The 26,214-nt window shown below is 35.0% G+C and overlaps 1 protein-coding gene across 1 annotated transcript; it reads right to left on the bottom strand.

Moving 5' to 3' along the window:
* Window positions 1-480: 480 nt before the first annotated feature.
* LOC126839531 (protein hunchback) lies at window positions 481-6,105 on the bottom strand. The gene is made up of 2 exons (XM_050574891.1): window positions 5,629-6,105; window positions 481-3,340 (listed from the first exon to the last, which is right to left on the bottom strand). Exon 2 carries the CDS (start codon window positions 3,329-3,331, stop codon window positions 1,817-1,819), a length of 1,515 nt encoding a protein of 504 aa, XP_050430848.1. The 5' UTR covers window positions 3,332-3,340; window positions 5,629-6,105; the 3' UTR covers window positions 481-1,816.
* Window positions 6,106-26,214: the final 20,109 nt, after the last annotated feature.

Raw genomic sequence — 26,214 nt, 5'->3', positions numbered from 1 at the left:
TTTTTTACAATTAAAATATAGGTACAACACACGGTATTATAATTATTTATATATGTAGATATTATATTCACTCGCAGCGATGAAGATTAAAATTAAAATGTTTTTTTTTTATTTAACTAACCGTTTATCGTTTGTACTCGGCGGTAAAAAATAATAATACTTTCGATATCGTTCGAGATATTGTCGTTAGTCGTTTTTAGGTAAAACTGTTCAGCTATCATATTTTTTACCTACATATTAAGATGTAGAACAAGGATACACAAATTATTTTATACACCCATAGACCTAGTTAGACCCTTTACAGAGTAATTAAATTAAATGCCACCGCGGTTCTGAGATTGACTAGACATATTTTTATAAATAAACTGGATAAACCTCATAGATAAAACAATCCTGTGTTCCAAATGTATAATATATTGTTATTAATTAAAATAATAAAATAAAAAACGCCGAAAGTCGTAAGGATCGTTGATATATTATAATTATTATTATTTATTTACAAAATACATTCAAGCACCGCGACGATAAACAAAAAAAAAATAAAATACATATGTATGTCATTAATACTTTTTTCGGACTTGATTATTTTACAATTAAAATTAAAATAAACTAAAAAACCATCACTCGTGTATATATTTGTATAATATATATGTATATATAATTATACAATGTACACCGCGAGGGAAAACAAAAATGAGTTTCTTTTTCACTTTGCTTGTAAAAATATTATATTAGTTAGCAATTTTAACCAGCCCACACAATCGATGCCGTCGCCAAACAACAACAACCTTAATGTTATCACAAAATATAATATAGGTACGAACACGACAAAAAAAAACCAAAATATTATTTTTATACGCTTAAAAAAAAACAAATTTTATAATACTTTTTACCAATTTATATATGTATATATAGTATAACCTAAGTTTATAAAGAAGTAGAGAGCAAGAGAACGAGAGATAGATAGATAGATAGAGAGAGATAATATAAGCGATAACGGTCAGCGTACATAATATTATAATAATAATAATAAAAATAATAATAATAATGGAGACTAGATTGTTTATAAAAAAAAAAAAGGTCATAATAATATTATAATCTAAATAATGTACAAGAAAAAACGGCGACGAGATAAAAAATTGATACGTGTAACTTAAATTATTGAGAACATGTATATAATTTTTATTAAAATCTGTTAAATTCGACCCGTCGACCGGACCGAAAGGGAAATACAAAACAATCAAACGCGTTTGTGTGTACCTACCCACTTTTTTCTACGATGAAAACGTAAAAAAAATTAAAATAAACAAACAAAAACCGCTGAAACAAAAAAAAAAAATTGCATTTCGCTCGTGAGGCTTTGTTCGGGTCAAAACGTTGGTTCATAATCGCTGTGAGGTGGTTTTATTTTATTATTATAATTTTGGCAATCGACTCTGAAACGTTAACAGCAGAGGCTTAACATTTCAGAGTCGACACAACGACCGTCGGGGTCGTGAAAATCGCATTTCCGATATACTCGAGCGGAAGATGCGATTCTCACGACACCGAAACGATTAATTGTCAATAAAATAATAATAAAAAAAAACATAACTTAAACACGGTAAGTATAGGCAAGAGGCGGTCTTTGGGAGAGTAACGGTATTTATGTTTTCTTTATACAATAAATCCTATACTATACAACGCGCGCAATGTCTCGGAGGCGAGAAGACTTATTTACATTTTATTTTATACAAGTTTTTTTAAAAACATTTTTTTTTTTTTCATTTTGTACTATATTATTTATCTCTTAGCCGCCGTCGACGTCGAGGGCCGCCTAACTGTGCGGCACTCGAGCAATGTGAGCGAAGAACGAAAACTTGTCGGCAGTGATCTCGCCGCATAGGTTACAAGCGAACGGGTCCCGGAAACTGTGGAAACCCATGTGCATCGAGTACATGATGCTCTCCTTGAAGATAATGTCGCAGTGGTGGCACAAGTGGGTGCCGTCCTCTTTGTCGGCGGCCGGTTCGTCCTTCATTACCACTTCGTCCTGCGGCTCGGGCGTTTTAGCCTGCACGGGTTCCAGGGCCCTGGCCGGCTCCGGTCTCTCCAGCTTGCACGCTATGCCCTTGCGCCTGCTGCTGCCGGCCGCTCGCGGCGTCACCGAGTCTTTGCTCAGGTTCAACGGGCCCTGCGTGTCCGCAGTGATGGCCGTGGCGACGACGGCAATGGGCTGGGCGGGGTGCGGTTCCGCCGGTTCGGGCGTCCTGTCGCCACCGCTGACGGCCAAATCAACTTTGACCAGGTCCTGCGGACACTGAATGTCCATCTTGTCGTCCACCGCTGTCGTGTTGTTGTTATTCTTGATGGCCAAGTACTCGGCCTGGTAGTCGGCGATCTCCATGGTGCGCTTGGTGATCATCGAATACATGAACGACTCGGCGGCCGTCGAGTACTGCATCGAAGCGCCGGTCGTGGGTATCTGCAGTAGTTGTTGCATCGAGTACGGCGACGGGTGGCTGTCGTCCGAGTGGATCACGGCCGACTGGTGGTGGTGATGGTGATGTTGCTGCTGCTGCTGTTGCTGATGCTGATGCTGGTGGTACGGGTTGTGTCGACTATGCTTTTTGTTCTGACGAGGACCGCGGCGGTTGCCCACCACGTCGATCACGATGTCCGGATTGGGCGTGCCGTCCGGGTTGAGCGGCGTGGCCGGCCGGTGATCGCGCTTCTTCAGGTGCTGTTTGAGACTGTGCATGTACTTGGAAGCGTACCCGCAGTCGTAACACTGGAACTGGAACACGTTGGAGTGCGACTTGAGATGAGACTGGAGCATGGACTTGCTGACGCACTTGTAGTCGCAGTCGGGGCACGTGAACGGCTTGGCGCCCGTATGGTTGAGCAAGTGGTACTCATAGTGGTGTTTCAGGTCGGTGGCAAACTCGCAGTTCGGGCACTCGAGCAACTGTTCCGGCTTGATGTGAGTGCGGATGTGTTTCCAGTACTGAACTTTCTCCGTGCACTCCAGGCCGCAGTGCTTGCACTTGTGTTTCTTGGGTTTCTGTTCCTTGTTGTTATTGTTGATGTTGTTGTTGTTGTTACCGGCGCCGGAGCCCATTCCGCCGGACGGCTTGGGAATTTTCAAGTCGAAGTCCTCGCATCCCGACAGGTCCCGGTAAATGGACGTCGGCGAGCTGGCCGTGCTCCGGCCTTCGGAGTCGTCTTGGTGGTGCAGGTCTGCGGCCACCGTCTGATGATGGTGTAGGTGATGGTGGTGATCCATAGCGGGCCGGGCCAGGTCGTACGGCGAGTGGCTCATGATCGGCTGGTGTTCGTTTTCCAAAAACATTTTTACTTTCTGCGAACACGAGAGAGAAAAATTGTTGTAAATAAAAAAAAAATAAAAAAATAATATTAAGTATTTTCGTTGGGTATTTTATAGGACGACGAGCGCCGAACGGTTGCATTGTTGGGAGATAAAACGAGTTAAAATGTGTGCGAGCTAGTGGGTAATATAATAACGTCGGATTGATTTTTAAAGGAGGCGAGGGAGAAAAAGGACGGTGATGAAACAAAAAAAAAAAGGAAAAAAGGAGAAAAAAAAGGGAAAAAAGCCCGGGTGGATTTTAGGGCGCATGTCGTCGAGGTTGGCCGCCACCGCTGCCGCCGCACACGGAGAGAAGCGATGATTGCCGGTATTGATTGGACCGGGGGCGCAGTGTGAGAAAGAAGGCCGAGCGAGCGGGTAAAAAATCGTTTTCGCCGCGAGGGTCGAGTTTTTCATTTTTGTTTTCGCCACCGCCGCCGAGTGTGGAAGAAACTTGAGGGGGCGGCGGTATGCAGAGGCGAGCGTCAGGGGTGGAAGAGGAAAAATGGCCGACCCGTTCCCTGGACAAAACAAAAAGCCATAAAATAAATGCCTCTTCGAGCACGGGGCCTTTTTCTAATGAATAAGACGAGGAGGAGAAGAGAGAGTGAGGAGACGTATATATACTTTTTTTCCATCCCCTTCAACTCTGCCCCTCCGGCATCGGCTGTACTTCTTATATTTTTCTCCGAAAGCGCGATCCGCGTGCGTGCGGTTTTCGAGAAAATGGTTTTCGTTTTGGGGGATGAAAAAGCACGCCGGGGGTGGGAAAAAACAAAATAAAAACCCGAGTACAGACCGGAGAGAATATTGAACGTTATTTTTACGACTTGTATTTATATTTTAGAACATTGTGGACGGAAAATCGAAATCTCCACCGCGTTCATACCGAATATGGTAAATACACAGCTTTGAAAAATGTGCATAATGTGTGAAATTGGGTAGTAGGACGATTGTCGGCAATTCTCATAGACGATAATAATAATTATTAATAAAATCATTTTGTTGAAAATAAACGCTGTCTGTCTTAGCACTGTAAGTAAAAACAGCATCGCGGTCATCCAAAGTGTGGCCTTTGGAGTGATGAGGACCAAAAGGGTTCTTACATACGGTATGTGCAAATGAAACATTTTGTACATTACGATATTAACAATTTATTAATTTTAGAAATATCGATAACATTGACCGTAACATAAAAATGTTATTTTTTTTTTCTCTAAAAATCACTCCTAATCTTTCTTATTGCGTTCCCATCACTTCAATGTAATACCAAAAAAATGCTAAACCATAAATAACAAAATTAAATAAAAATGCCTGTCGCATTCTTGTCTACGCATATATATATATTTACAAGGTACATGACAGTATCATTATCTTTATTATTATAATACGAAATGTATGCATAAATAGTATTATGAAGCGCTGTGGGGGGTGACATAATATATCTATAATAATTTTATCGGTTGATTGGGTCGATGCGTGATCACAGCGCTATTTACTTGCTATCATTTATTGTAATAACGATGGCTTTGCGGTGGAAAAAAAAGTAGGTATAGTTTTGATTTTTTTATTATACAAGTCTAGAGGCCGACGATTGGTTTTATCGGCGAAACTCATATTTTTAAACGAAACGTCCGTGACGGTAATAATAATAATTGACCAGATATTACGCACATATATGTACATACACATTATGTTAACCGGTAAAAACACGGACGGAAAAAAAACGGTACTTGGGCCCAATTACCGATACACCTAATAATAATGTTGTTATTATCAATGTTTTCATTGATATTAAATAGAGCCAAAAAAGCCGGCGATACGGGCCCAGGGAAATTTCGTAATTATTAAAAATACTTTATTCCGCCGCGGCGGGTTTTAATTATTATTGTACCAAAGTGATTTATCGCATCTGAAAGTTCAGAGGACAATACAATTATTAGGTACAATATAACATTATGCCGAGACAGATAAACGATAAACGCCGTAATTGGCCGGATTGTGTACGTGTGTTTAATTTGATCTATCATCATTCATCATTATAATATACACCGGTAAATCCGTCGGACACACACACTCACCCTGTCCAAAAGAATTAACGGTATCACATATACCGTGTGTGTGAATATAATTTATGGCACACAAAGGTAAGACAAAAAAAAATTTTAAAAACCATCCTCGACTCGCGAGGGACGCATTAATGTTATCGTTTTTCAGACGGAATGTCGATAATATTGTAATAAATAATTTGTATATTGAAATATTTCAAAGACACTCACCTTGTATGTTTTTTGTTTTCTTTGCAAATCACAGCTTTTGATGGGTTTTTCGTCAACGATAACGCATTTATTTGAGTGATGGTCTTCAAATGGTCACGACGGCCGACTCTGAACGATTCGAGGGGGTCATTAACATTTCGGAATAAATAGTTTTTTTGAGGAGGGGCAAACAAACAATAATAATTTAAAAAAAAAAAAAAAAAATAATCAAACTTTCCAGCGACGGATCCAACGACCGGAACGTTTGGTTTTTGTTCTTTTTATTTGTTATATTATTATTACTAGTATTTATGTCGAAATGTTTATGTCGTCGCTACGCGGACGGGTGATAACAAACAAGAGTTGTACTCAAACAAACAAATACACACACACACAAACACAAACACAGAGAGAGCGATAGAGAGTGCACGTGATCGACGTGGATCGCACGGGTACGTACTGGCGATCACGAACGCTACGTGGACCGGTCTGTTGACGGCGATTATCGCAGGTTCATCTGGTGCGGCCGTCCGGCTCGGCGGCTAACCTACCCCAACGGACCGGCGTATCCCCACCGCCACCGCCGCCGCCGCCGCCGCCACCACCTCCAAAACGCGGCCCATACACACGCCCACCGTTCTGCGCTTGTGTGTAAGCCGCAGCCGCCGCCGATACCTATATTTTTTGTTTTTTTTTTATTCCCGTTCCTTTTGATTTTTCCTCACCATCGCGTCGCAAACGAAAGGATTGGGCCGGCCCAGCGTATAGCTGCGGTTATTGGATTGTTTTTTTTTTACCGTCTGTCGTTATAAAAACGCATCGAACCGGGACGACGCATAGTGAATTGGGACAAACGTGAAAAAAATCACATCAAATTGTTCCTAAAAACTGATAAATAATGAGCGGGTTTTTATTTAAGTTTTAACACATTTACAACATAAATGTGGACAAATTGTCCGCTACAGAATTCGTAGAAAAAAATTGTTTTTGCATAATTCAGAATAAATAAATATTGCATAATTGTCTATAAAAATCAAAATAGGAATTATAATAATTTCTCTAGTTGTTTTTTGCTACATAAAATAAAAAATGATACCTTTACAAAATGTTCAATAACGTCATGTATTCAAATGTTGATCCGTCTACAGTTGATACTCTATCTAAGTATACATAACTTCTACAGCTATATTTCAATTAAATCTGTTCTCAATGACTGTAATCACAAAATATGCATGATATATGATAAAACATTTATATTACATATGCTTTATGCAGCGCTGCGGAGGTGAAAATGGATATTGATCAGGTTTAAGCATTTTTTTTTAAGACTATTTTATCAATGTTTAATAAAAATATTTTTAAATTTTGTCAGTGCATATTAGCATAATATTTTGAACTTCTTTAAAATCTAAAAATTTGCAAAACTCTAATTAAAATTGTTAGTTTAACGATCAAAGCCCCTATTGTGCCACACGGCAGAGACGTGCATGAAACTATCATAATATGCCGCTCTTGCCGAGATAACTAAAGAACATTTTTATAGGAAAAAAATCTCAGCCACTTTAGAACCGAGCAAGTGCTATCGCAAAATTCCGGACCTGACCGCGTGCTCATGTGTGGTATTTCTGGGGAATTTTTTAAAGTCTAAACACAACACATACATATTTTCAGCAGATCCGTATAATATTATGTAAACTGAAGAAAAAAAATATGTCCAGTTTCGGCTTTCGACGAACCGACGAATTCGTTTAAAAATAAAACCTACTGTATCCGTTTGGGGGATAAAAAAACTATACTGTCTAAACACATTATTATTATTATTACTTTCGGTTTTAACGTGAAAAGCTATTAAAAACATTTTTTTGTCCATTAAATTCCATCTAAAACGCGGTCGGCCAGCCTTAAAATATATGTTGCATACTCATTGTCAGTTTTATAAAAGTTTTACCGATTAGGGGGGAAAAATGACCAAAACAGTGTTTTATTAGTACAATTATTTTCTTCGAGTGTAATTTGTACTTTAGGTTGGTCTAAAAACGGGCAAAATATGTGTGATAGGATTATCTTTGCCACTTTGAAGTGTTCACCCACAGATGTGCCACCACTGGCGGCCGAAAGTCAAATCAAAAATAGACCTTCAACAAACCTGTTATTTATCACCCAAAAGCCAAAATATTTTTTTATATAAAATGCCTTCGAAATTTACTTGTACGTTTTAACGATAAAATCAATTTTGTATATACTCGAGCCACGAGTTATCATTTATTATATTTTGATGGCCCGCTTATACCGTTTATACGGATGTTATATCGTTTATCTATTTTTTGTACAATGTCAATGACCTTATTTTTAAAAAATAAATTATTTATAGCATATAATAAATAATATAGGTAAACGGAGCGACACATAACGCAATAGATATATGCGAATCAATGTATAATAGGTATACGTCTAGATCACTTCCTGTAGTAGGATTCATATGGCTTATGTAGAAAATATATTAGTACCGACTACTGTATGACAATACCTATATATATATAGTCAATATTATACTTTTGTACTGAGGACAGAGGTAATAAGACGTCGATAAAAATAGTTTCCGGTCGTTTGGATAATATGCCTCGAGACATTATTACTTTTCGCTCGACCTGAAATTAATTAGTTTCAAATAACGTTTATAAAGTTGGCGCTTAATTGTATATCGTTCGAACGGTTTGGCCAAGCATTAACAATAATAAAAAAAAACCTCTCCCAAAAAAAAAAAATCCTCTAGAAACGAAAGCTTTAAATAAATGTGTAAAACAGGCAATGCAAAAGGATTAGTGTATATTTTTTTTCTCAGACTTTGCACGTTGTACGACTTGTTTAAGATTTATATATATATTATTCGCATGTGTTATTTTCAAACAAATAATGTAAAAATAATATATCGTTGTTTTTTGTCTGCTACTCTGCCGTATCGAAGAAGCATAATCTAAATGTGTAAGCGTTTGTGTAATACAACAAAATGGTCAACAAATTAACCAAAAGATAAAAGATTGCGTTAGTTGTTTCGTTTTAGCACAAAATAAATTTATTTGTGTCTATAAAACCCGTTAAGGAGTATAATATTGCAAGTCGACGCCAATAATTATATTATTGATGACATAATGTAATATTATATAAATATATACAATATACATGTATTGCAGAGATTGTATAATTTTTCCCCCTATTGACCATCGGGTAATGTGTGTAATAAAAATCTAACATAAGAGTATAGAAGACTTATCCTATATAAGACCCAACCTAACTTCTAAAACACATACTAACCGTTACACTGTTGTGGAACAATCGTTTGCACAAGATATTATGTAAGTTGACTTGGTGCGTTCTAAAACCACATTAAAAGTAAGTATTTAGTACCCCTTATGGTTTCTTAGCGCCCGAATTATTTTTTTTATGTACCTACAATAATTGTTTTAACATAAAATTTAACTAACGACTATTGACCGGCCGTGTGATTCATTATGCTTAAAATGTAAGTATAATCGCCATCAGACAGGTATAGGTTATTTTACACAAAAATGAAATTCATGTTTACACTGAAATTGTTATGAACAATTGCGAAATCCGTTTCACACGAACGTTTTCTATTTTTGTTGAAATTAAAACTGAAATTATTTTTACATAATAATTTATATTTATATTCTGGTAAACACCGTTACCAGCGTTCGGTGGCTCTATCTTAATTTTGAGTTTATCGAACTGACCCCTTTCCGTTCAGGCTGTCCCGTGTGCTTTTCACACATAGACCATAGTATACCTACAATATTATGGATTAATTTGTACCGTTAAAATAGGACTCGACTGTGGGAACAGCAACCATCTCGTTTTAATAGTTTAATATAAATATTATTTTAAGCCTTTGATCAACCCTCGGGCGGCCACAACACCCTCGAACATTCGTTTTCACACGAAATTAAACCCCCAGGCATCGATTGTATGTGAGGGCATCATTTAATGTATATATATATATATACACATAATAAATATATAATATATTTATATACACCTATGTATTGACGTCAGTAATTTGCAGTCCTGGTTATTGTGGATTAATAAAAAGAGTTTGTAGAAACTAAATTTTTGCTTTTATTATACTTCAGAGTTATATTGTATTGGGAGGAAAACAAGAATACATTTAGTATCTTTATCTGAAAACTTTTTTTTTCTTTTTGATTAAAAATTTACAATTTTAATTAAGTAGCTTAGGTATACATAGAAAATGCGTGAGAAATACTATTAAAGATACTGTAGAGCTCATTTTTACAAGAAGAGATATACATGTGATTGTAAACCTCTTAGCTTAGCATTGAAGACAAAAGTTTAAAAAAAAGCTAAAAAATAATCTTTTTCCATTTATATTAACCTACCGTGAGAGTATTGTCTATTTGATTTTACTGTGTCAAGTCAAAACGGTGCACCGTTGGGTTTTTACAGAGTTCATTTTTCATATTGTAACTAATCGTTGTATTCTTTAATTGTTATTAAAATTATGTACACCGATTATTTAGCAATCCAACCGAAATATGTTTCATTCAAATATTTCAACTCTAAATGTATTTGTAAAAAAAAAAAAATTACATTAACACATGCATAATAGTAGCAGTCATACTTATAATAGTCCATCACGACTGACGATTGAAAAATAATTTATAAAAATAATAATTATCGTTGTTAATAATATGGTCGTGTAGGTCAATAATTATTGTACCTACCTTTAAATCATTTATAGAACCGGGAAATTCTTGGGACCGAGTGTTTTTAAAAAAAAACCTCATATATATATATTATATTTCTTTATCGCGTATAAATTACCCAAAGTTTTTAATGAGTTATATTACCGAAATAACAATACAGCGTTAATTTGTTTACTCCTATATAATAGGGTTTCCCATTATTATATATGCGAATATTATATTAGCGTTATTCTTGATTGCGCACTTACCGCAGGGACACTAGTCGAACCCGCAGGTATAATAATATTAATATACATAGCTGGTGGTATATAGGAATCGGATTACTATTGTTATTTTATTATGAGCATTTGATTTGAATTTTAATGGCACATAAAACGCTTATTAACCGTAAAAGGTCCGATGCACAGTAGATACCAAGTGCGGTATTAATTATACATAATATTATGGTTACATTGTACAAAATAGTTTTTCCAAAATGTTAACAATACCGTGTTTATTGCATCGGTTTACAAAATAATACAAAATATATTATTGTTATATACAGACGTGGCGGACATATTTTGTTAATAGTTTTGTTATTGATAATTTTGTGCGTGTGTGTGTGTGTGTTGATAATTGCTTCGTCGTGTAACTTTTACAAAAAAAGAAAAAAAAATGTAAATTACCCAACATAAAAATGATGATGAATCGATCAACCACGAATCGTCCGTGTGGTTTATATAGTAATGTCCGTGTTAACAACGCACGGTTAATAAAATAATTTATAGATGGATATAGCTGATAAAAGATACAGTTAGACCGGTCAATTAAGATAGTGTAACTATCACCCGTGTGTATATAAAACCTGATCATACGTTACTAAACCATAAACTAATTACACGGGCCTTTGGTGTTGTTTTCTATAATGTCCTCTTATCATATAAGCTTAGGAAATACCGCGATGAAACTTAAAAATATAGTTAAAAAAAAATCCAAATAAAACATACAATTGAATTAGATGAGAATATTTTTTCTAAACTAAATAAAACAATCCTAATTAATATTTTATGGACATACTTGTTTTGTTAATTAAAACTTAAAATATGTAATTAGGACCGTTGATTAATGTTGTTCGTCCGGCCGAATTCAAAATACTTAATGATAAACATTTATAAAATATTTAGAGCTAAACGAGCAAAAAATAAACTAGTAGGTAATTTGGCTATGGTTTTTTAATAGGTTCCAACATTTAGGAGTTATTAATAGACGTTTGACAGTCTGTTTTTTTATGTCAAGCGGTTTTAACGATTTTAGTTTGTATAGCCAAGATAAGTTTAAATAGGTTTAAACGGACACTGACGGGACCAATGAAAAAAATTAATTGTTTTACAAAAATAAAACAATAACTTCCAAAGCAAATACTCGAAAAATACATAAATATAGGTCAATACAAAGTAGTAGTAAAAATTATTCAACAAATTATATCTACTTTTGTAGACATTTTTTGGGACTCAATTGGTCGAAAAATATGTTAAAAGCACAAATAGCTACTTGTTATATTGAATGGTTATTTTTTTTATGTAAATGCGTTGTTTTTTAGGTAAGCTTAGAAAAATAGATGCATTTTTCAACCCATATGACCTGAAGTTTTTTTTTTGTAATTATTATTTAAAACTGGTTTGTCGAACAATAGAAATTAATCTTCATTTTAAACGTATATCAAATATAGGTTAACACGTTACCATTTAAAAAGCACAAGTTCCCAAAGTGTTTTAACACATAAGTGACGGGGTTATATTTTTGAAAATATATACCAAACAAAGAATAAAAATTCGAAAAAGTCTATTGTCTATTAAAACCAGGTCGACCGGGTCATAGTTAATCGTACCAGTACCGTTGTCGCATAGAGTTTTGAGTTTTAAAATATGATAATTTTATGGGATTCTTTTCTTATAACTATACATAGATGTTTGGTGTTTTAATTTTATTCCGCGGCTTTTACAAGAGCAGTTTTATTAGTGAGATCAGTGTGAGAAAAAAAAAGGGAGAGCAAAAAAAAAACCCTCCCAATCCGTCGGACCTTAACCCTTTCACGGACACACACATGTACACGATAATAGTAATAATAATATTATAAACATGTTGTAAACGCTGCGGCGGCGGCACTTGTGCGCTGTCGCACCTTGTCTTTATCGTTTTTGTAAATCACATTATTACATCATATTACATTATGATAATACCAAATGGGGTCGAGACGTGCATATAACGTACCGGCGTACATAATATCATTATACACTTTTTTTTCCTTGGCTAAACGCTTTTGACAGCGCGCAGGTCCCTCCCTTGCGTTATGTATGTATGTATGTTGTTATTATGTAATAAAATCGTAAAACCTCGTGCACTTCGGAGAGCGGTAAAAAAAAAAATGGAAGGGTCCGTGGTAAAAAAAAAAAAATACCAAATCCCGGGTACGTTTAAAAAAAAAAAACACTTTTAAGCGGTACAATAATATACAGTTTTCCCCCTCGAACGCGACGACCTCGTTCCCATTGGTCGATCCGGTAACGCGTTCACGGTTTTTATTAGAAGGGTTGGTTACGTTTTTTTTTTTTATGGTGCATAATGAACTCTAGGACTGTATACAAAAAAACATACACTGTATGTATATATATATATAGGCGGTTAAAACACCCGTTCCACCAATGGACGACTTCGGCGGCGACGCTTTATATAGTTTATACACTCCCACATTGTCGTATACGCTGTGTAATATTATTGTACACAACGTCTAGTGCACGCCATAAAAATACCTTCAAAAGGGTTGGATAATATAATATAATATATGGGGGGGGGGGGGAAATATAAAAAAAATAGCGGGAAACACGGCTTGTGCGATGTGTGCCAGAGAAATCGGTTGTTTTATAATAATCGTTATTGCCGTTCTATTAGGACTAACGCGGTCGTTAGAATCGCATTCGATGATTACTGTATAATAGGTAAATTATTATTATTATTTAATTATAAACGGCGGCTTTTTGTCGTTGCGCCCGTTATGTGTCTTACCGGGCGAATCTAATAAAAGAAATAAAAATCCCATAACGACTCCGTACCGGGTATAATTATTATTACTCACTCGACCAAATGTTGTTTGCTAACGAGCGGCCCTTAAAAATATTATAATATTATTACCTATGATGAAACCTCTTCGGATTGTACTTATAGGTACATACTATACAACGATTCGGGTTTAGTAAAATAATAATTATTACACTAATAGGTATAGAATACAATGCAATGTTATCGCGGTATACCGCGTTGCACGGCCGAATCGCTTAATATAATAAATAATATTAATATACCAGCCAGCTGTACAAGTCTTGGTCGTTTGGGATCTGTTCTTATTGTACTGCCAAAGGATACAAAAAAAAATGTTAATTACCTTTGAACATTTACCGTACTAATAGCTAAGTGTGAATTTGGCAAGTACGCATCCCGCTCTATAAATATATAACATACAATATTTTTAATTAAACCAAGTCAGGCCTGCAGGACTTCCTGCAAGTTTTTAAAGATTTTTTCAATCGTTTATCGAAATAGTCACTACAGTCGGAAAAAAACATAAATTACAATTACATTGCACTCTACTAAAAAAAAACAAAATATTTTGACTAAAAATTCTTGTAGACAATGAAAGAAAAACTTTAAAAAATTCAAATTCCGATTAATGATTAAACGGTACTTTCAATTTATTAATTAATCATTTCTACTTGGCATGCTTTGGTTTCTCTATCTTTTAATTGATTTTCCATATCTGTTATAAATTACACTTTGAAACGCTGTTCGTTTTTTATTTGTGTTGGCTAGCATTTTTTTGTTGTTGTATAGTGCATTTTTACAAATTTTGTTACATGTTTTGATAAACGCAGTCGCCAAAAAGTGTGTTTGTTTGGATTTTTTCGATTATTCAAATTTAAATCACAATTTTAATCAAAACGGCAGTAGTTTTTTTTAAAAAAGTGACCTATTAAAAAAAAAAACCTTTCTCTAAATTATTATTTATTTAATATTAGCGGGCGTCGGATGGACATAACAAGAGTACTATAGTGACTTGCATGTTATAGTAAATATACATACCTATGTAAACAAGTACCTCGAAAACAATATCAGGAAATGATTTCCTAATTCAATATCATGGCTGTCGGTATCAAATAACGTTGTTAGGGATAGGGACCGACGCAAATTTATTAACCCTCACGTAATGCAACATATTTGTACTACAGTGCAAACAGATATGCCTATTGCGCAAATCAGTATCGTTGATGAAGATTGAACACAATACATTTATTATAATAGATTTTGAATATAAACATCACCATAGGTGTCATTGAAATTATTCATACATATTGACGGACATAGTATAGTCGACTATAAACTATTGTACGTTAATTATCGTGGAGTGCAAATCTGGAGTTTTAGAGCAATGATTGCTATGAAAATAAGGATAAAGTATTTTACACAGACCTTGAACTACCTAATGTTGATCAAGAAACAAGTTTCTAGAAAGAACTGAACTCATTGAAAAACTTTTATTCTACATTGCTTTCGGAAAGCATTGATTAAGCATTGTTATTTAATTAATTAATATATTCTATTATATATAAAGTGCTAAAATAAAAATATTAAAATGTTGTCTTTCGATATTAGGTGTACCATTGTCCGATTGTCGTGTACCTAACGCATCAGTGCTTTGACCTGAAAAATAATATAGGTAATAAAATATAATAATGCCATACTAATTATCTTTTCTCTATTACGACAGGATTTGCTTAACACTATTATACTTTCCCTATCCACGTTTGATCGATTCTTAGTTTCATCATTACACGATATTACAACCATTGTCCATTTATAGTGGGTATTACTAACATATGAAGACTGAAGCCTCCTAACCGGTTGTTTTCGTGTTTTTCAGTAAACTATTACTCTCGGATTGTTTTTAAAAAATGCTTTACTCATATTAATTATTATAATCGTTTCACTATTATACAAAATAATTTAATATTAAATACAAGATACACCTTACAAGTCGATGTAGGGCGTATGCATCATCCGGTAACTATAAATGCAATGTGGTAAACAACAGTATACAATTAATAATACAGGACACAAGTAGTTTGCACACCACCAATAAGCATTGATAACTAATTAATGCTTGTGATTATGATGCAGAACGTCGTAGCGAGAGTACCGGGAAACCCCAAAAAAAAAAAAACGTGTGAGTTGGGCGTCAGGCGTGTCTTGGTAATAACAATATATGTATTCGACAAACGTTTTATAGCGCGTCAAAAAAAACTCGGAAAGAACCCCAAAAACAAAAACTAAAAAAAAAAAAATCATATACATTAACGTTCTGATGCTCTGCCGTGTACGTTTCATAAACGAAGAGGTGGTTAAAACGTCATTAATCTTAGGTGTGTGTGTGTGTGTGTGCGCGCGCCAGGGCCGGGGACGGGGGGCTGGTAGACGTTGCCGGTAATTAACGTTTAAGGTGTTTGGCGAACGGCGGCCGCAGAGACGCAGGAGCCGCGATGGAACCGCGGCGGTGGCGGCTGAGGATCATCTCGAGCGCGCGCGCCGTGTGTGTTATAATGAGACGCAGACGCGTGCCACAGGAAATATTATTACGTTATAACGTTGCCCCCTCGGTTTTTAACGTGTACGCGCCGCCAAAATATACATACATACACGCACACCCCGCGACGGCCCCGCGTTAAAGGTACCATCTGCTCGCCGCCCTGAGGTTACAATATTATATACAAAACGCGCACCTCCTCCGTCCCGCGGCCCGTACGTCGCACGCGCGTGTGTATCCACCTCATCATCATTGTGTCCGTCACCGTCACCGCCGCGCCGCGCCGGTAGACCCGTGCGGTGTACTCAGACACACTTACACACACTTTATGTACATAAACACTGGCACCGCCTCTTACGCCTAAGCGATAGTATTGTGATTTCAAGAACAATATTCCCTTGGGTTGGCAAGGGCTAATTTTTAAATAATTAAAATAATACTACTTTTTAGGTTAATCATGGAAAGATATGTATAAAATAAACGTGTCTTTAAAGTTACAATGCCAAGTACAGGGTCAAAGAAAACCTCCTAACAAGTCGGTGGCTTCATTTTTCTTTTCCCGGGTGATTAGGTAACTACATTTTTTTCATTCAAAGCATTTGCACCATTTCTAAAGTATAAAAAATAATTTTCCACAGAGTAAATGTTTTCGCAGCAATAGTTCACGCCTTCCTCTTTTTTTCTGCACACAATTGGCTTAACCTAACTCGTACGAACTGTCCGTATTTTCGTATTATTATTATAAAAGACCTAAAACTATTTCAAATATTAATAATTATACTCCGTTCGGTCGTTATCGTTAACGGATTCTGAGTATTCCAAAAACCGATTCTTATAAAAACTAACCTAACCGTATACCATGCATTATCTTTATAGTCGGGCGGTCTATAATAAGACACCCGAAACAGACTTGTACCGATGATAATAATGACCGATAATGTGCGATTAAAAGGCAAAAAACAAACAAAAATGTATTATTTATAAAACTTTCGGTCGTTAAACTTATAAATGCGATATGTATTATTAAAATAATTAACTTCTGAGAACATAACGCGTTAACGGTCGGTTCTTCGAATTACCTTTTGTGCTGCCACAACATATTAATATTATCACAAACGCTATTGATGTGTTGTTTGTACGAAACTTTATAACCGATTTATTTATACCGCAGTTTTAATAATACAATATGATATTTGGATACACACGAGAGAAAAAGAGTACGGATAGGGAAAAAAACCCTACAAGTCCGTTTATCCAAGAGATGATAAGTTTTTAAAGCCAATTGTCAAGTTAACGGGTCCTGTGTGGAATTTAAAGATGAAAATTATCATAGGCAACTTTTTGCAAGTAGTTATTATAAAATAATGTAATATATACATACATACCTATTTAAATATTCGGATATTAGTATTGTTTTTCAACATATTATTCTATCGTATCAAATACAAACGGTTTTATCGTTTTCGCCGTTGGAAAACAATTTATTTTACAAGCACTCGGATCTAAAATTACACATTATACCAATAATTTCATTGACAATCCAATAGCTGAATGCTGATACTACGAGAAAGAATTTTCTCGAGAGGAGGGGGGGGGAGGGCTGTACTGGCTACGTTTTATTTATAGTGGTAAAATAAACGCGAATCGTTAAACTTTATCTTATGGCTCGAATAACGGTGTGTAATACACCGGCATTACAACAGTTTTTACATCATTATATAATAATATGTGTGTATAAAAAAAATAACGGACCTGAATGTAACTTTAAACTTATTTTCACAAAAATTGATTGCTTCTCCTAGCCGACGTGCAATAGGATTTGTTACTATGTACAAATGTATTGTCTTGTGTTATATTAGCCTTTAACCGTTTTCTTGAAAACGGTCTTCATGCGCATAATATTATAATTATGGACGGCTTTTGAAAGGACACGCACACTTGCCGGATTACATTGCTTGGTGGTTTCCATGTGTATAAAAATAATATTATATTATCATATACATATTTTGTTCGCAGCAGACTATAGATATAATGCGTTTTGATCCGGGCGTCTCATTGCTATGTGCACGACTTGCGGGAGTGTCCATTTCGGTGGCTTATCTTAATGCGAAAAACTCATCTTGAAACCGATGGGTTTCTAAAAAAATTATCGTATTTCAACGGGACTTGGGCGAATGGGAAAAGTCATTAAGCAGCGACGGCACCGCACAGACAACAGACGCCCAGACGAAATAAAACGTCGGCAATCGTTTTGAGTACAATGTGTAAGTTTTGAGTTCAAAAACGACAATTTTCGCACAAAACCGTAACAGCGCCACATGTTCTATTCTCGAGGAAAATTGCAAAAATCATAAGCGTTTTGCCCAAATTGGAGTTTCGAAGGTGACCGGATTTTTCTTTTTTGATGGTCTTAAATGCAGCTGTATTGTAATGCGGACCGCAACTCTATGATATTAATATTATGGTTCACCACCCGAACTTGAACCTTACATTGTCGTTCTCGCCAGTTTAATAGTTTAACCATAATTTAACAACATTTCCGTCGGTCGTTTATTATTGGCAAAAATAATTTTGCGACCCCTCAAAGTGTCCTTTGTAAATGAGCCGAGTGCTGACCGGCAGAGTCGTGATATAAAATAAAGCAAATAAATTGCTATAGCTATATAAACAAATTTCAGTATGCTTGCACGCTAAAACGAAAATTATACAAACTTAAAAATACTTATGCTACACGCACTTACATAAAATTAGTACCTATCCTGCGGTATCACTTAAAACACATAAATGTACAAGAGATTAAAATGAATATACATTTAAATTTAAAATTAATAATTGGATAGATTTTTCGTAGATATTACAGTTTTAGAGTATAAATTAACACAACTGTGTACTAAATAATACATTCGTCAGCACGTAAGACATTTTTCATTTAATTACATGATATTTTATTATTGTTAACTGCCTATTGTGTCAAATCGAGAAATAATTTCACCTTTTCTTATAATAAATGCGATTTTGTAGGCTTTCTTTTTGGAGATATTTTAATTTGTGTTATTTTACAATACAAGATTATTACAATTTTTATTCTTTAATTTTTTTCCAGAGCTCTAGTAACTTTTGAATCCTTAAATGGTAACGCACATATTTAATGAACTTTTTAAACTAAAAATATTTTTCTGAACATGTTGACTGGTCAATAACCATGTTTGAATAATTACTTTCAAGTTACTCAAGTTGTACTACACTCCAACCCTTCCTCCAGTCTTAAATTTTTAGACATCAATAACTTTAAAAGTAATTGTCAAAATCTGCCGCCATAGACCACCCTGTATTACATTACGACGATGTGTGTGTGTGTGTGTGTTCTCTGTCAGATTTTTGGGAAATCGAAATCATTATATCTACCAAAGAAAAGTTTTTTTTTATAGGTCGGGCTCGTGTGTACATATTGTATATTGTATATACATTGTATAGTGTAAAACGATAAAGCGAAACAATATAATATATTGATATAGTAGAAACTCCAAAAGCCTTTGGGATGGACGGGGGGATGATGTATACGCGGGCCATCGACGCACACAAGACGGACGGAAGCGGCAGAATTATGATAATTGCACATCGAGAAGGGCGGCCCAGAACAGTACACAGCACACACACACACACACACTACATAATATATATGTGGACGATCGCGGTGGATTTAATGTGTTTGCGCGCTGGGCAGGCGGAGGAATAACATTTGTTGTCCGAGCCATTAAGTATTGATGGAAAAAAAAAGTAGCGAGCGAGTGAGAGAGAGAGAGAGAGAGGAGAAAGAAAAAAGGAGAGTGGAATTTATGATTTTTCGGGGGCATCGAGTGAAAAACGAGAAGAAAACGATATCCATGTGCGGGTGTGTAAAGGGACTGCAATATTTCAAACCATCCCTCTCTCTCGCTCACCCTACCGCACCCCCCCCCCCCACGATGCCCAATGGTCATTCGTTATTTTATCCCGAATGTCCAAGCAAACACCCCGTTTACGTACCCCCTTCCGATTGCTCGCTGAAAATCTACCCTCGGCTCTCAGGAATGAAAATAAGGGTACGTATATAATATATAAATATATATATATATATATATATATGTGCAGCGGTTGTGGGGTCATGTTTTTATATATATTATATGAGAAACTGAGTCATCCGTTGGAAACAATTACCACCGAACGACCGAAAAGAAACGTCGTCCGCGTCGAAACTGTCCGCAAAAGGACGCCAACAGATTTTCCGAAAAAATCACGAGAAGAAAAAAATATGTTATGAGTAAAACATAACTTCATAGCAGTTCCAATAGTTGGCAGTTGGCATCATAATAAAATTGGATTGAAAATTAATCGAAAAAATTATATTGAGTTGGTTGTGCCTACAATTTGTTGAATTTGTTTTGTCCGATGAAAAAATACCAAACCATTCATCCCATTAGGTTCAACAAAATAAGATGACAAAATTTACAGTAAATAAAAAAATGTACCGAGTGGTGGTTCCTTTTGGGATGCAATCTGTCACTTCAAAATATAATGTATAAATGGAATATTTAAAAAAAAAAACAGTTTTCTAAGCCATCTTATAGAGCTAAACAATGACATCGAACAGAAAATATATAGGCATTCAAGCAATTTCACTTGGTACTCTAAGTATACTTGTCATTTGGCGAATCATGGTACATTGTTATTTTGAGAAGAGTGCACGATGGCTATGGTGGTCATTATTATTATTTTTTTTTTACAAAATATTTGATGATTACTATTTGTTATGCATCTGTAAAATATAATTATACAGATATATATTTTAGATACCTCTCAACTCGCAAGGTTTTAACCAAAATAATACGCTTAAGGACGCGCTTGTTTGACCACAAATTAGTAATTAATTACGCACTATTGTCTGTTTTGTGTTTATTTTCTTAATTTTAAAAACCTACCGCTTCTTCTTAACTAGCTGTATCCGTGTACTTCGGTTAATGTGTTTTCTTTTTAAGACTCACGAATGGTGTTTATTATTTTGTCAGACCCTGCAGGCATTCTCTAAAAATAGAAAAACAAGATTTTCTCGGTGTTTTTAATAATAATATCAATGGAGTTTATTCATCGTTTTTCACTGTAATGGTTTTTAAATAGCGTTTATCTGGTGAAGAATCCAGTGAATTAGATGAACTCGACTAGAGTATACTATAGAATATAAAAAACAAATCATTACCTGGAACATTTAAGAAAAACAAAAGTGGTCATAATAACATGTAGATATATTTCTTTTCAATACATCCGAAGAAATATATTTTGAAATAGGTAAATAATTATTTTTATTTAATTTGTTGCCAAAATTTGTATGGAAATATTAGTCGAAATATTTCCGCTCAACTATTAAAACGTGTTCACTTAAAAACGCTGAAAACGACACTAAACGTATAGGTACGTTTGTAGACTTTTGGAATCATCCGATAAGCACACTTCGGGGTTCCAGTAAATTCCGGCGTGTATGGGTAACTTCAACGATGCTTGTTCCTGGCGTTGATCGTTTCGACTGATCATTTTTGTTAAAAAAAAAACTCTAACTGCAACTGATAGCTGAATATCGACAACCGTTCAACGTTTGCATGTGCTTCGGCGGTAGGTTTATTCATAATGCACATCAGCTATATATTGAAAAGACGGGCACGTTAATGGACATTTTAGAGGATTTCTACAAACGTAAAAAAAAAGAAAAAGAACGATAGAATGGACGTTGCATTATAATATTGTAGGACATAAGAATGCACTACTTGGGTTGAAAGAGTTTATTCATGTGTCCTGCGGCAGGACAAGAGCTGATCCAGCAGCGGGTGGCCGCGGTGTGGCGAATAAAAGGTAAAAAAATCCGAGAAGTGTGGAAAAAATTTGCCGAATCCGTCAAATACATGAATAATAATATAATCGCGGAAAAAAGGGATAGGATTTGCAATGTGCCAGCGGTGATCATCCATTATTATTATTACTATTATGGTGGGCGCATCGGCAACGGCAACAGCAGCTGTTCACTATGGGGATAAAAATGCAAACCCTTTTTTTTTTGCTGTGCTCGAGGAAAACAAGGCCGCCGCCGCCGTGAACCCGGTGGTACGGCCTGTATATATATATATATATATATATATATCATACATACATTGGCTATGGAGCTGGCATACATATTATTTGCATTAAATGTAAGTGTGCGTGCGTTCATAATATTGTATTTTCGGTCCGGCCATTTTGTTACAATCCATAACCCTTCTGAAAAATAGTTATTTTTCGATCGATCCTTTCATAAAAGATACACTGTCACGTACAATAGGGTTTTTTTTCCACCACAGCCACCGCCTCCTCCTCACCATACGTACAACAACGGTCTTGCAGCAGCAATATAAATGTATATACTATTTCCACACGTCCTGCTCTTCTCTTCTCCCACATATACACAAGTACATATTATAGGCGAACGTTACCGATCGATCGAATCCTGTATACAGAGCCCCTGTCCTTCGCACAACACCATTGTTAAATTTATTTCTACCTCTTTCCACACACACACACACACACAGAGTGACCCCTTTCCTCGCCCATTGAGCACTTTGTTGATATATATATATATACATGTGTGTGTGTGTATTTATTTTTTTTTCGTTCAACGTTTCCACCAGGGAACTCGTGTATTGTTTTCCCTCTCGTTGCCCGTGTGTGTGGTACGCCGAATTTCGTCGTTCAATTATCCGACGACCGGTCATGGAGAAAACTTTCAAATTATACTTCAGAGCGTAAAAACCTCCAAAGGTATTAAGTGGACGACCAGGCAAACAATACCGACGAGCGTTTCGAGCACACCAAATAATGATTATGTACACATATGTATATATATATATATATACAATTAATATACTGATTGGAAATAGTCGGTAAATTGTAAGGGATAATGACAAAGTAGTAATTATAATGCATTTCCGCGGTTATATGACTGAGTTTGGTTACGTTTGAAAAAAATGTCTTTCATCTATGTAAGACTTCAATAATTTTCTTCTATTTTTTTTTTTTTGTGGTAATCAAGTAAAATGTTTAAACTTATACATCATATTATGGACGATTAAAAATATTGTTCGTTATATTGAGTGAACGTCAGTTATTGGTTGTTAATATTTGTTAGAATAAAAAAAAATGTATCCGAATAAACGAAACAATAGTTAATATAAGTTACCGATAAGATGTAAACACATTATACTGAGATTCATAACCTGGCAATAATAATTGCAATAATAATCGACAATCGGGATAAAATATAGTATTTTTGTAAAGTATTTTAAGTATAAAAAACACTATTTGAACTTTTGGACAAAACGGTTCAAAATAAATCTTATTTCATACACAAATATCACACTTAAATGTCTAAACATTTCAAAAGTATTACTTCGTTACTACTACTTAAGAAATATTGGCTCTTAGGAACAAAAAAAAAACTTTAAATCTAATTTACCAAAAGTTGATAACGTTATGCATGCAAGTAACTATTAATTTGTACCTAAAATTTCTTTTAAAAAGTAAAAATTACCAATTAAATACAAGTAAGATCTAATTAAATTGTAATAATTATTAATTATTATCAACGTCGACAGTGGTGACTCAAAACCATGACTCGTTACAGACTTGAACAAATAACTCCTGTTGGGTAATTTATTACATCATTATGTACATATATAATGGTTCCGATATGTGTTATTGTAAAAATAATTACTCTTGACATAACTTACTAAAAATCAATTGTCACATTTTAATGAACAGCTTACGGGTGCAGTTTGTATACACAAGATGTTGTGTAAATGTGACGCGCAAGTTAATACATTTCATTTGTACAAAAAAAATACTATCAATTTCATAAATCGTAAACAAACAAATATCATTTATAAATAGGCATGCACTTGAAAACGTGCATCTGCTTTAACAAATTCTTCGGTTTTAAAAAAAAAAAAAATTACCTATGTCAGTTTTTTTATGAGTTTGTCAATGTGTAATAAAAGTAGGTAGGAAAATTTTGAATTACATTTCATATGCTGTAAACCCAGATTTTCAGTTTTAGAACGAACGCAGCCGTTTAAAATCCATACACGAGTAATGGCGGCATAAACTACATGTTACAATTATTTTTCTAAACAAAACTCAATCCAAGTCAATCCATATTAGAACATTATATTGTGCGGATTTTCCCTCTTTTATTTATTTTTTTTCTCCGGGAGAAGGAAAAAAACCAGTTGGTGTTTTTATTTGTAAATTACTATTATCATTACGCCGGCGGGGGTCAATTTAGACGGTCAAAAGGGGGTTAAGGGGTGTCAAAGGGCAGCTGTATGAAACAGTGGTGCGACATTGACCCCTAAAGTGTACACAGGCCAGCAGCCGTGTGACCCGTCCGGCAAAAGAAATAAAAATTCGGAAGTCCTATTGTCCGAAACCCATTAATCGACCGGACACGTCAGAGGTCAAACAATCGGGCCTTTTTATGTAAAACAGCGAAAAGTCCATAAATTTTTAAACTTGTCATCGAATTATTCGGTGGACGTACATATATATTTTTAAACGCGGCACAGAGGATGATGTTATGTACCGTAAATGGTTTTTTCCCCTTTGACAAATGCCCAATTTTCTATGGAGTTTCTCATATTATGTATGAACGGGGGGAATCGATTCTACGCCATGGACGTATAGTGACCACAATGAATACTGCACGCCACATTTAAAATACACAATGATAGAATAACTTAAAAAAAAAAAAAAATACATATATATGTATTATAAAATAAAACATAATATCAACCGTTTGGTTTCCTATGTATATAGTAGTCTCCGAGAACTGACTTGGGCGATAGGTGTGGACAACGATTTTACCTATACGTGACCGTGTGGGGTAGAGACTATGTGGTGTGAAAAAAACGGCAAAAAGATTAATCGCGAGCCTTCCCTAATAATATATACTATATGGTAAACATTCGATGGCATTTCAAAATAAAATTGGTTTTTTTTCATTTTCAAAGTTCACACGCAGAGGCGGACTGGGAATAGAAATCGGTCTTGAGAATTAGGGACAGGATATCACATAAAAATACCAAGTATTAAGACCCCCTTACATAATTTTTAGATAAAAACTAAATCCCTATCAGGTGACCTTATAATGGCAAAATCAATGTAATTTTTTGTGATGCTCGGGTAAAAGGTCTTAAGTCCAAAATAACTAATTTTTTTGAAAAAACTAATTTTACAAACAAATCATTTTTTTTACACAATTAGCACTTAGCCCCATTTTTGGACCTAACACCTTTTACTCGAGCACCTCAGAATTGTCTATAACATACACTTAAAACTATTTTACCTATTTAACCCTTTTTATTTTGTAATTGACTTCATACGTTTTGGAGTAAGTACCTCTAATAAAGTTATTTTTCAATTAAAAAAAAATATATATTTATAATTATTTTAAAAAAACATCATTGATTTCTTGTTTTGAGGAAGGAATAAAATAAATCAAATACAATTAATTAAGTTTTGCCCACAATAGGTAACTTGTTAATATCATTCAATAGTTAATTAAATCAATATTCCCTTTTATACGTTTGGTACGACTGCTATAAACATTAAAATTAAACTTTTAATTAAAACTCAAATCAATTTCCAAAGTCATATTATTTGAACATAACGAAGTTTTAATAACATATAATCAATAATTTCCCACAGATAGGAAGTACGACAAACAACTCAAAATAAGTAGGTTAGTAAGGTGTTTGATCACAGTTATTGGTACAGAAAAACAATAACGACCACTATAAAAGTCTCGGGTGGTAACACTTATCTTTCTTGGCTATCATAATATTATCGAACCTACTCATCTCGGCAAATATTAAGATATGTCGCAAGACTACACTCATGATCGTCACTACATCATTATTTCTGTGACGTACATAGAACAATAATAATAATAATAATAATATAACATTATCGGTTGAGCAATAATTATTGCGATTGTTACAACTTATAATGTTTGAAGTTACGAGGGACGTTATGGGTAAAAATTAGTCGACAATTAACCTCGCATTAAGTATTTACTTGTCCTTTGTGTGTGTATTTTAGTGCGTGTAATTTTATCATGCGATTAGATACGCCATAAAAATCGGTTCAGAACTCGCATGAGCCAACGTGTGGGTTTAACTTATATGACATCAACGGTCG

This window comes from Adelges cooleyi, unplaced genomic scaffold (genome assembly GCF_023614345.1).
Source record: "Adelges cooleyi isolate 19-005CV unplaced genomic scaffold, UGA_ACOO_1.1 ACOO_flye_CR_arks_rails_tigmint_CR_PRNA_108, whole genome shotgun sequence".
NCBI lineage: Eukaryota > Metazoa > Arthropoda > Insecta > Hemiptera > Adelgidae > Adelges > Adelges cooleyi.
The sequence above is the reverse complement of the archived record's forward strand: the minus strand, read 5'-3'. Positions and strand labels throughout refer to the sequence as shown.

What these genes read in the sequence shown, in the direction of transcription:
- LOC126839531 (XM_050574891.1), bottom strand. Translation starts at nt 3,331, where the DNA reads ATGTTTTTGGAAAACGAACACCAGCCGATCATGAGCCACTCGCCGTAC.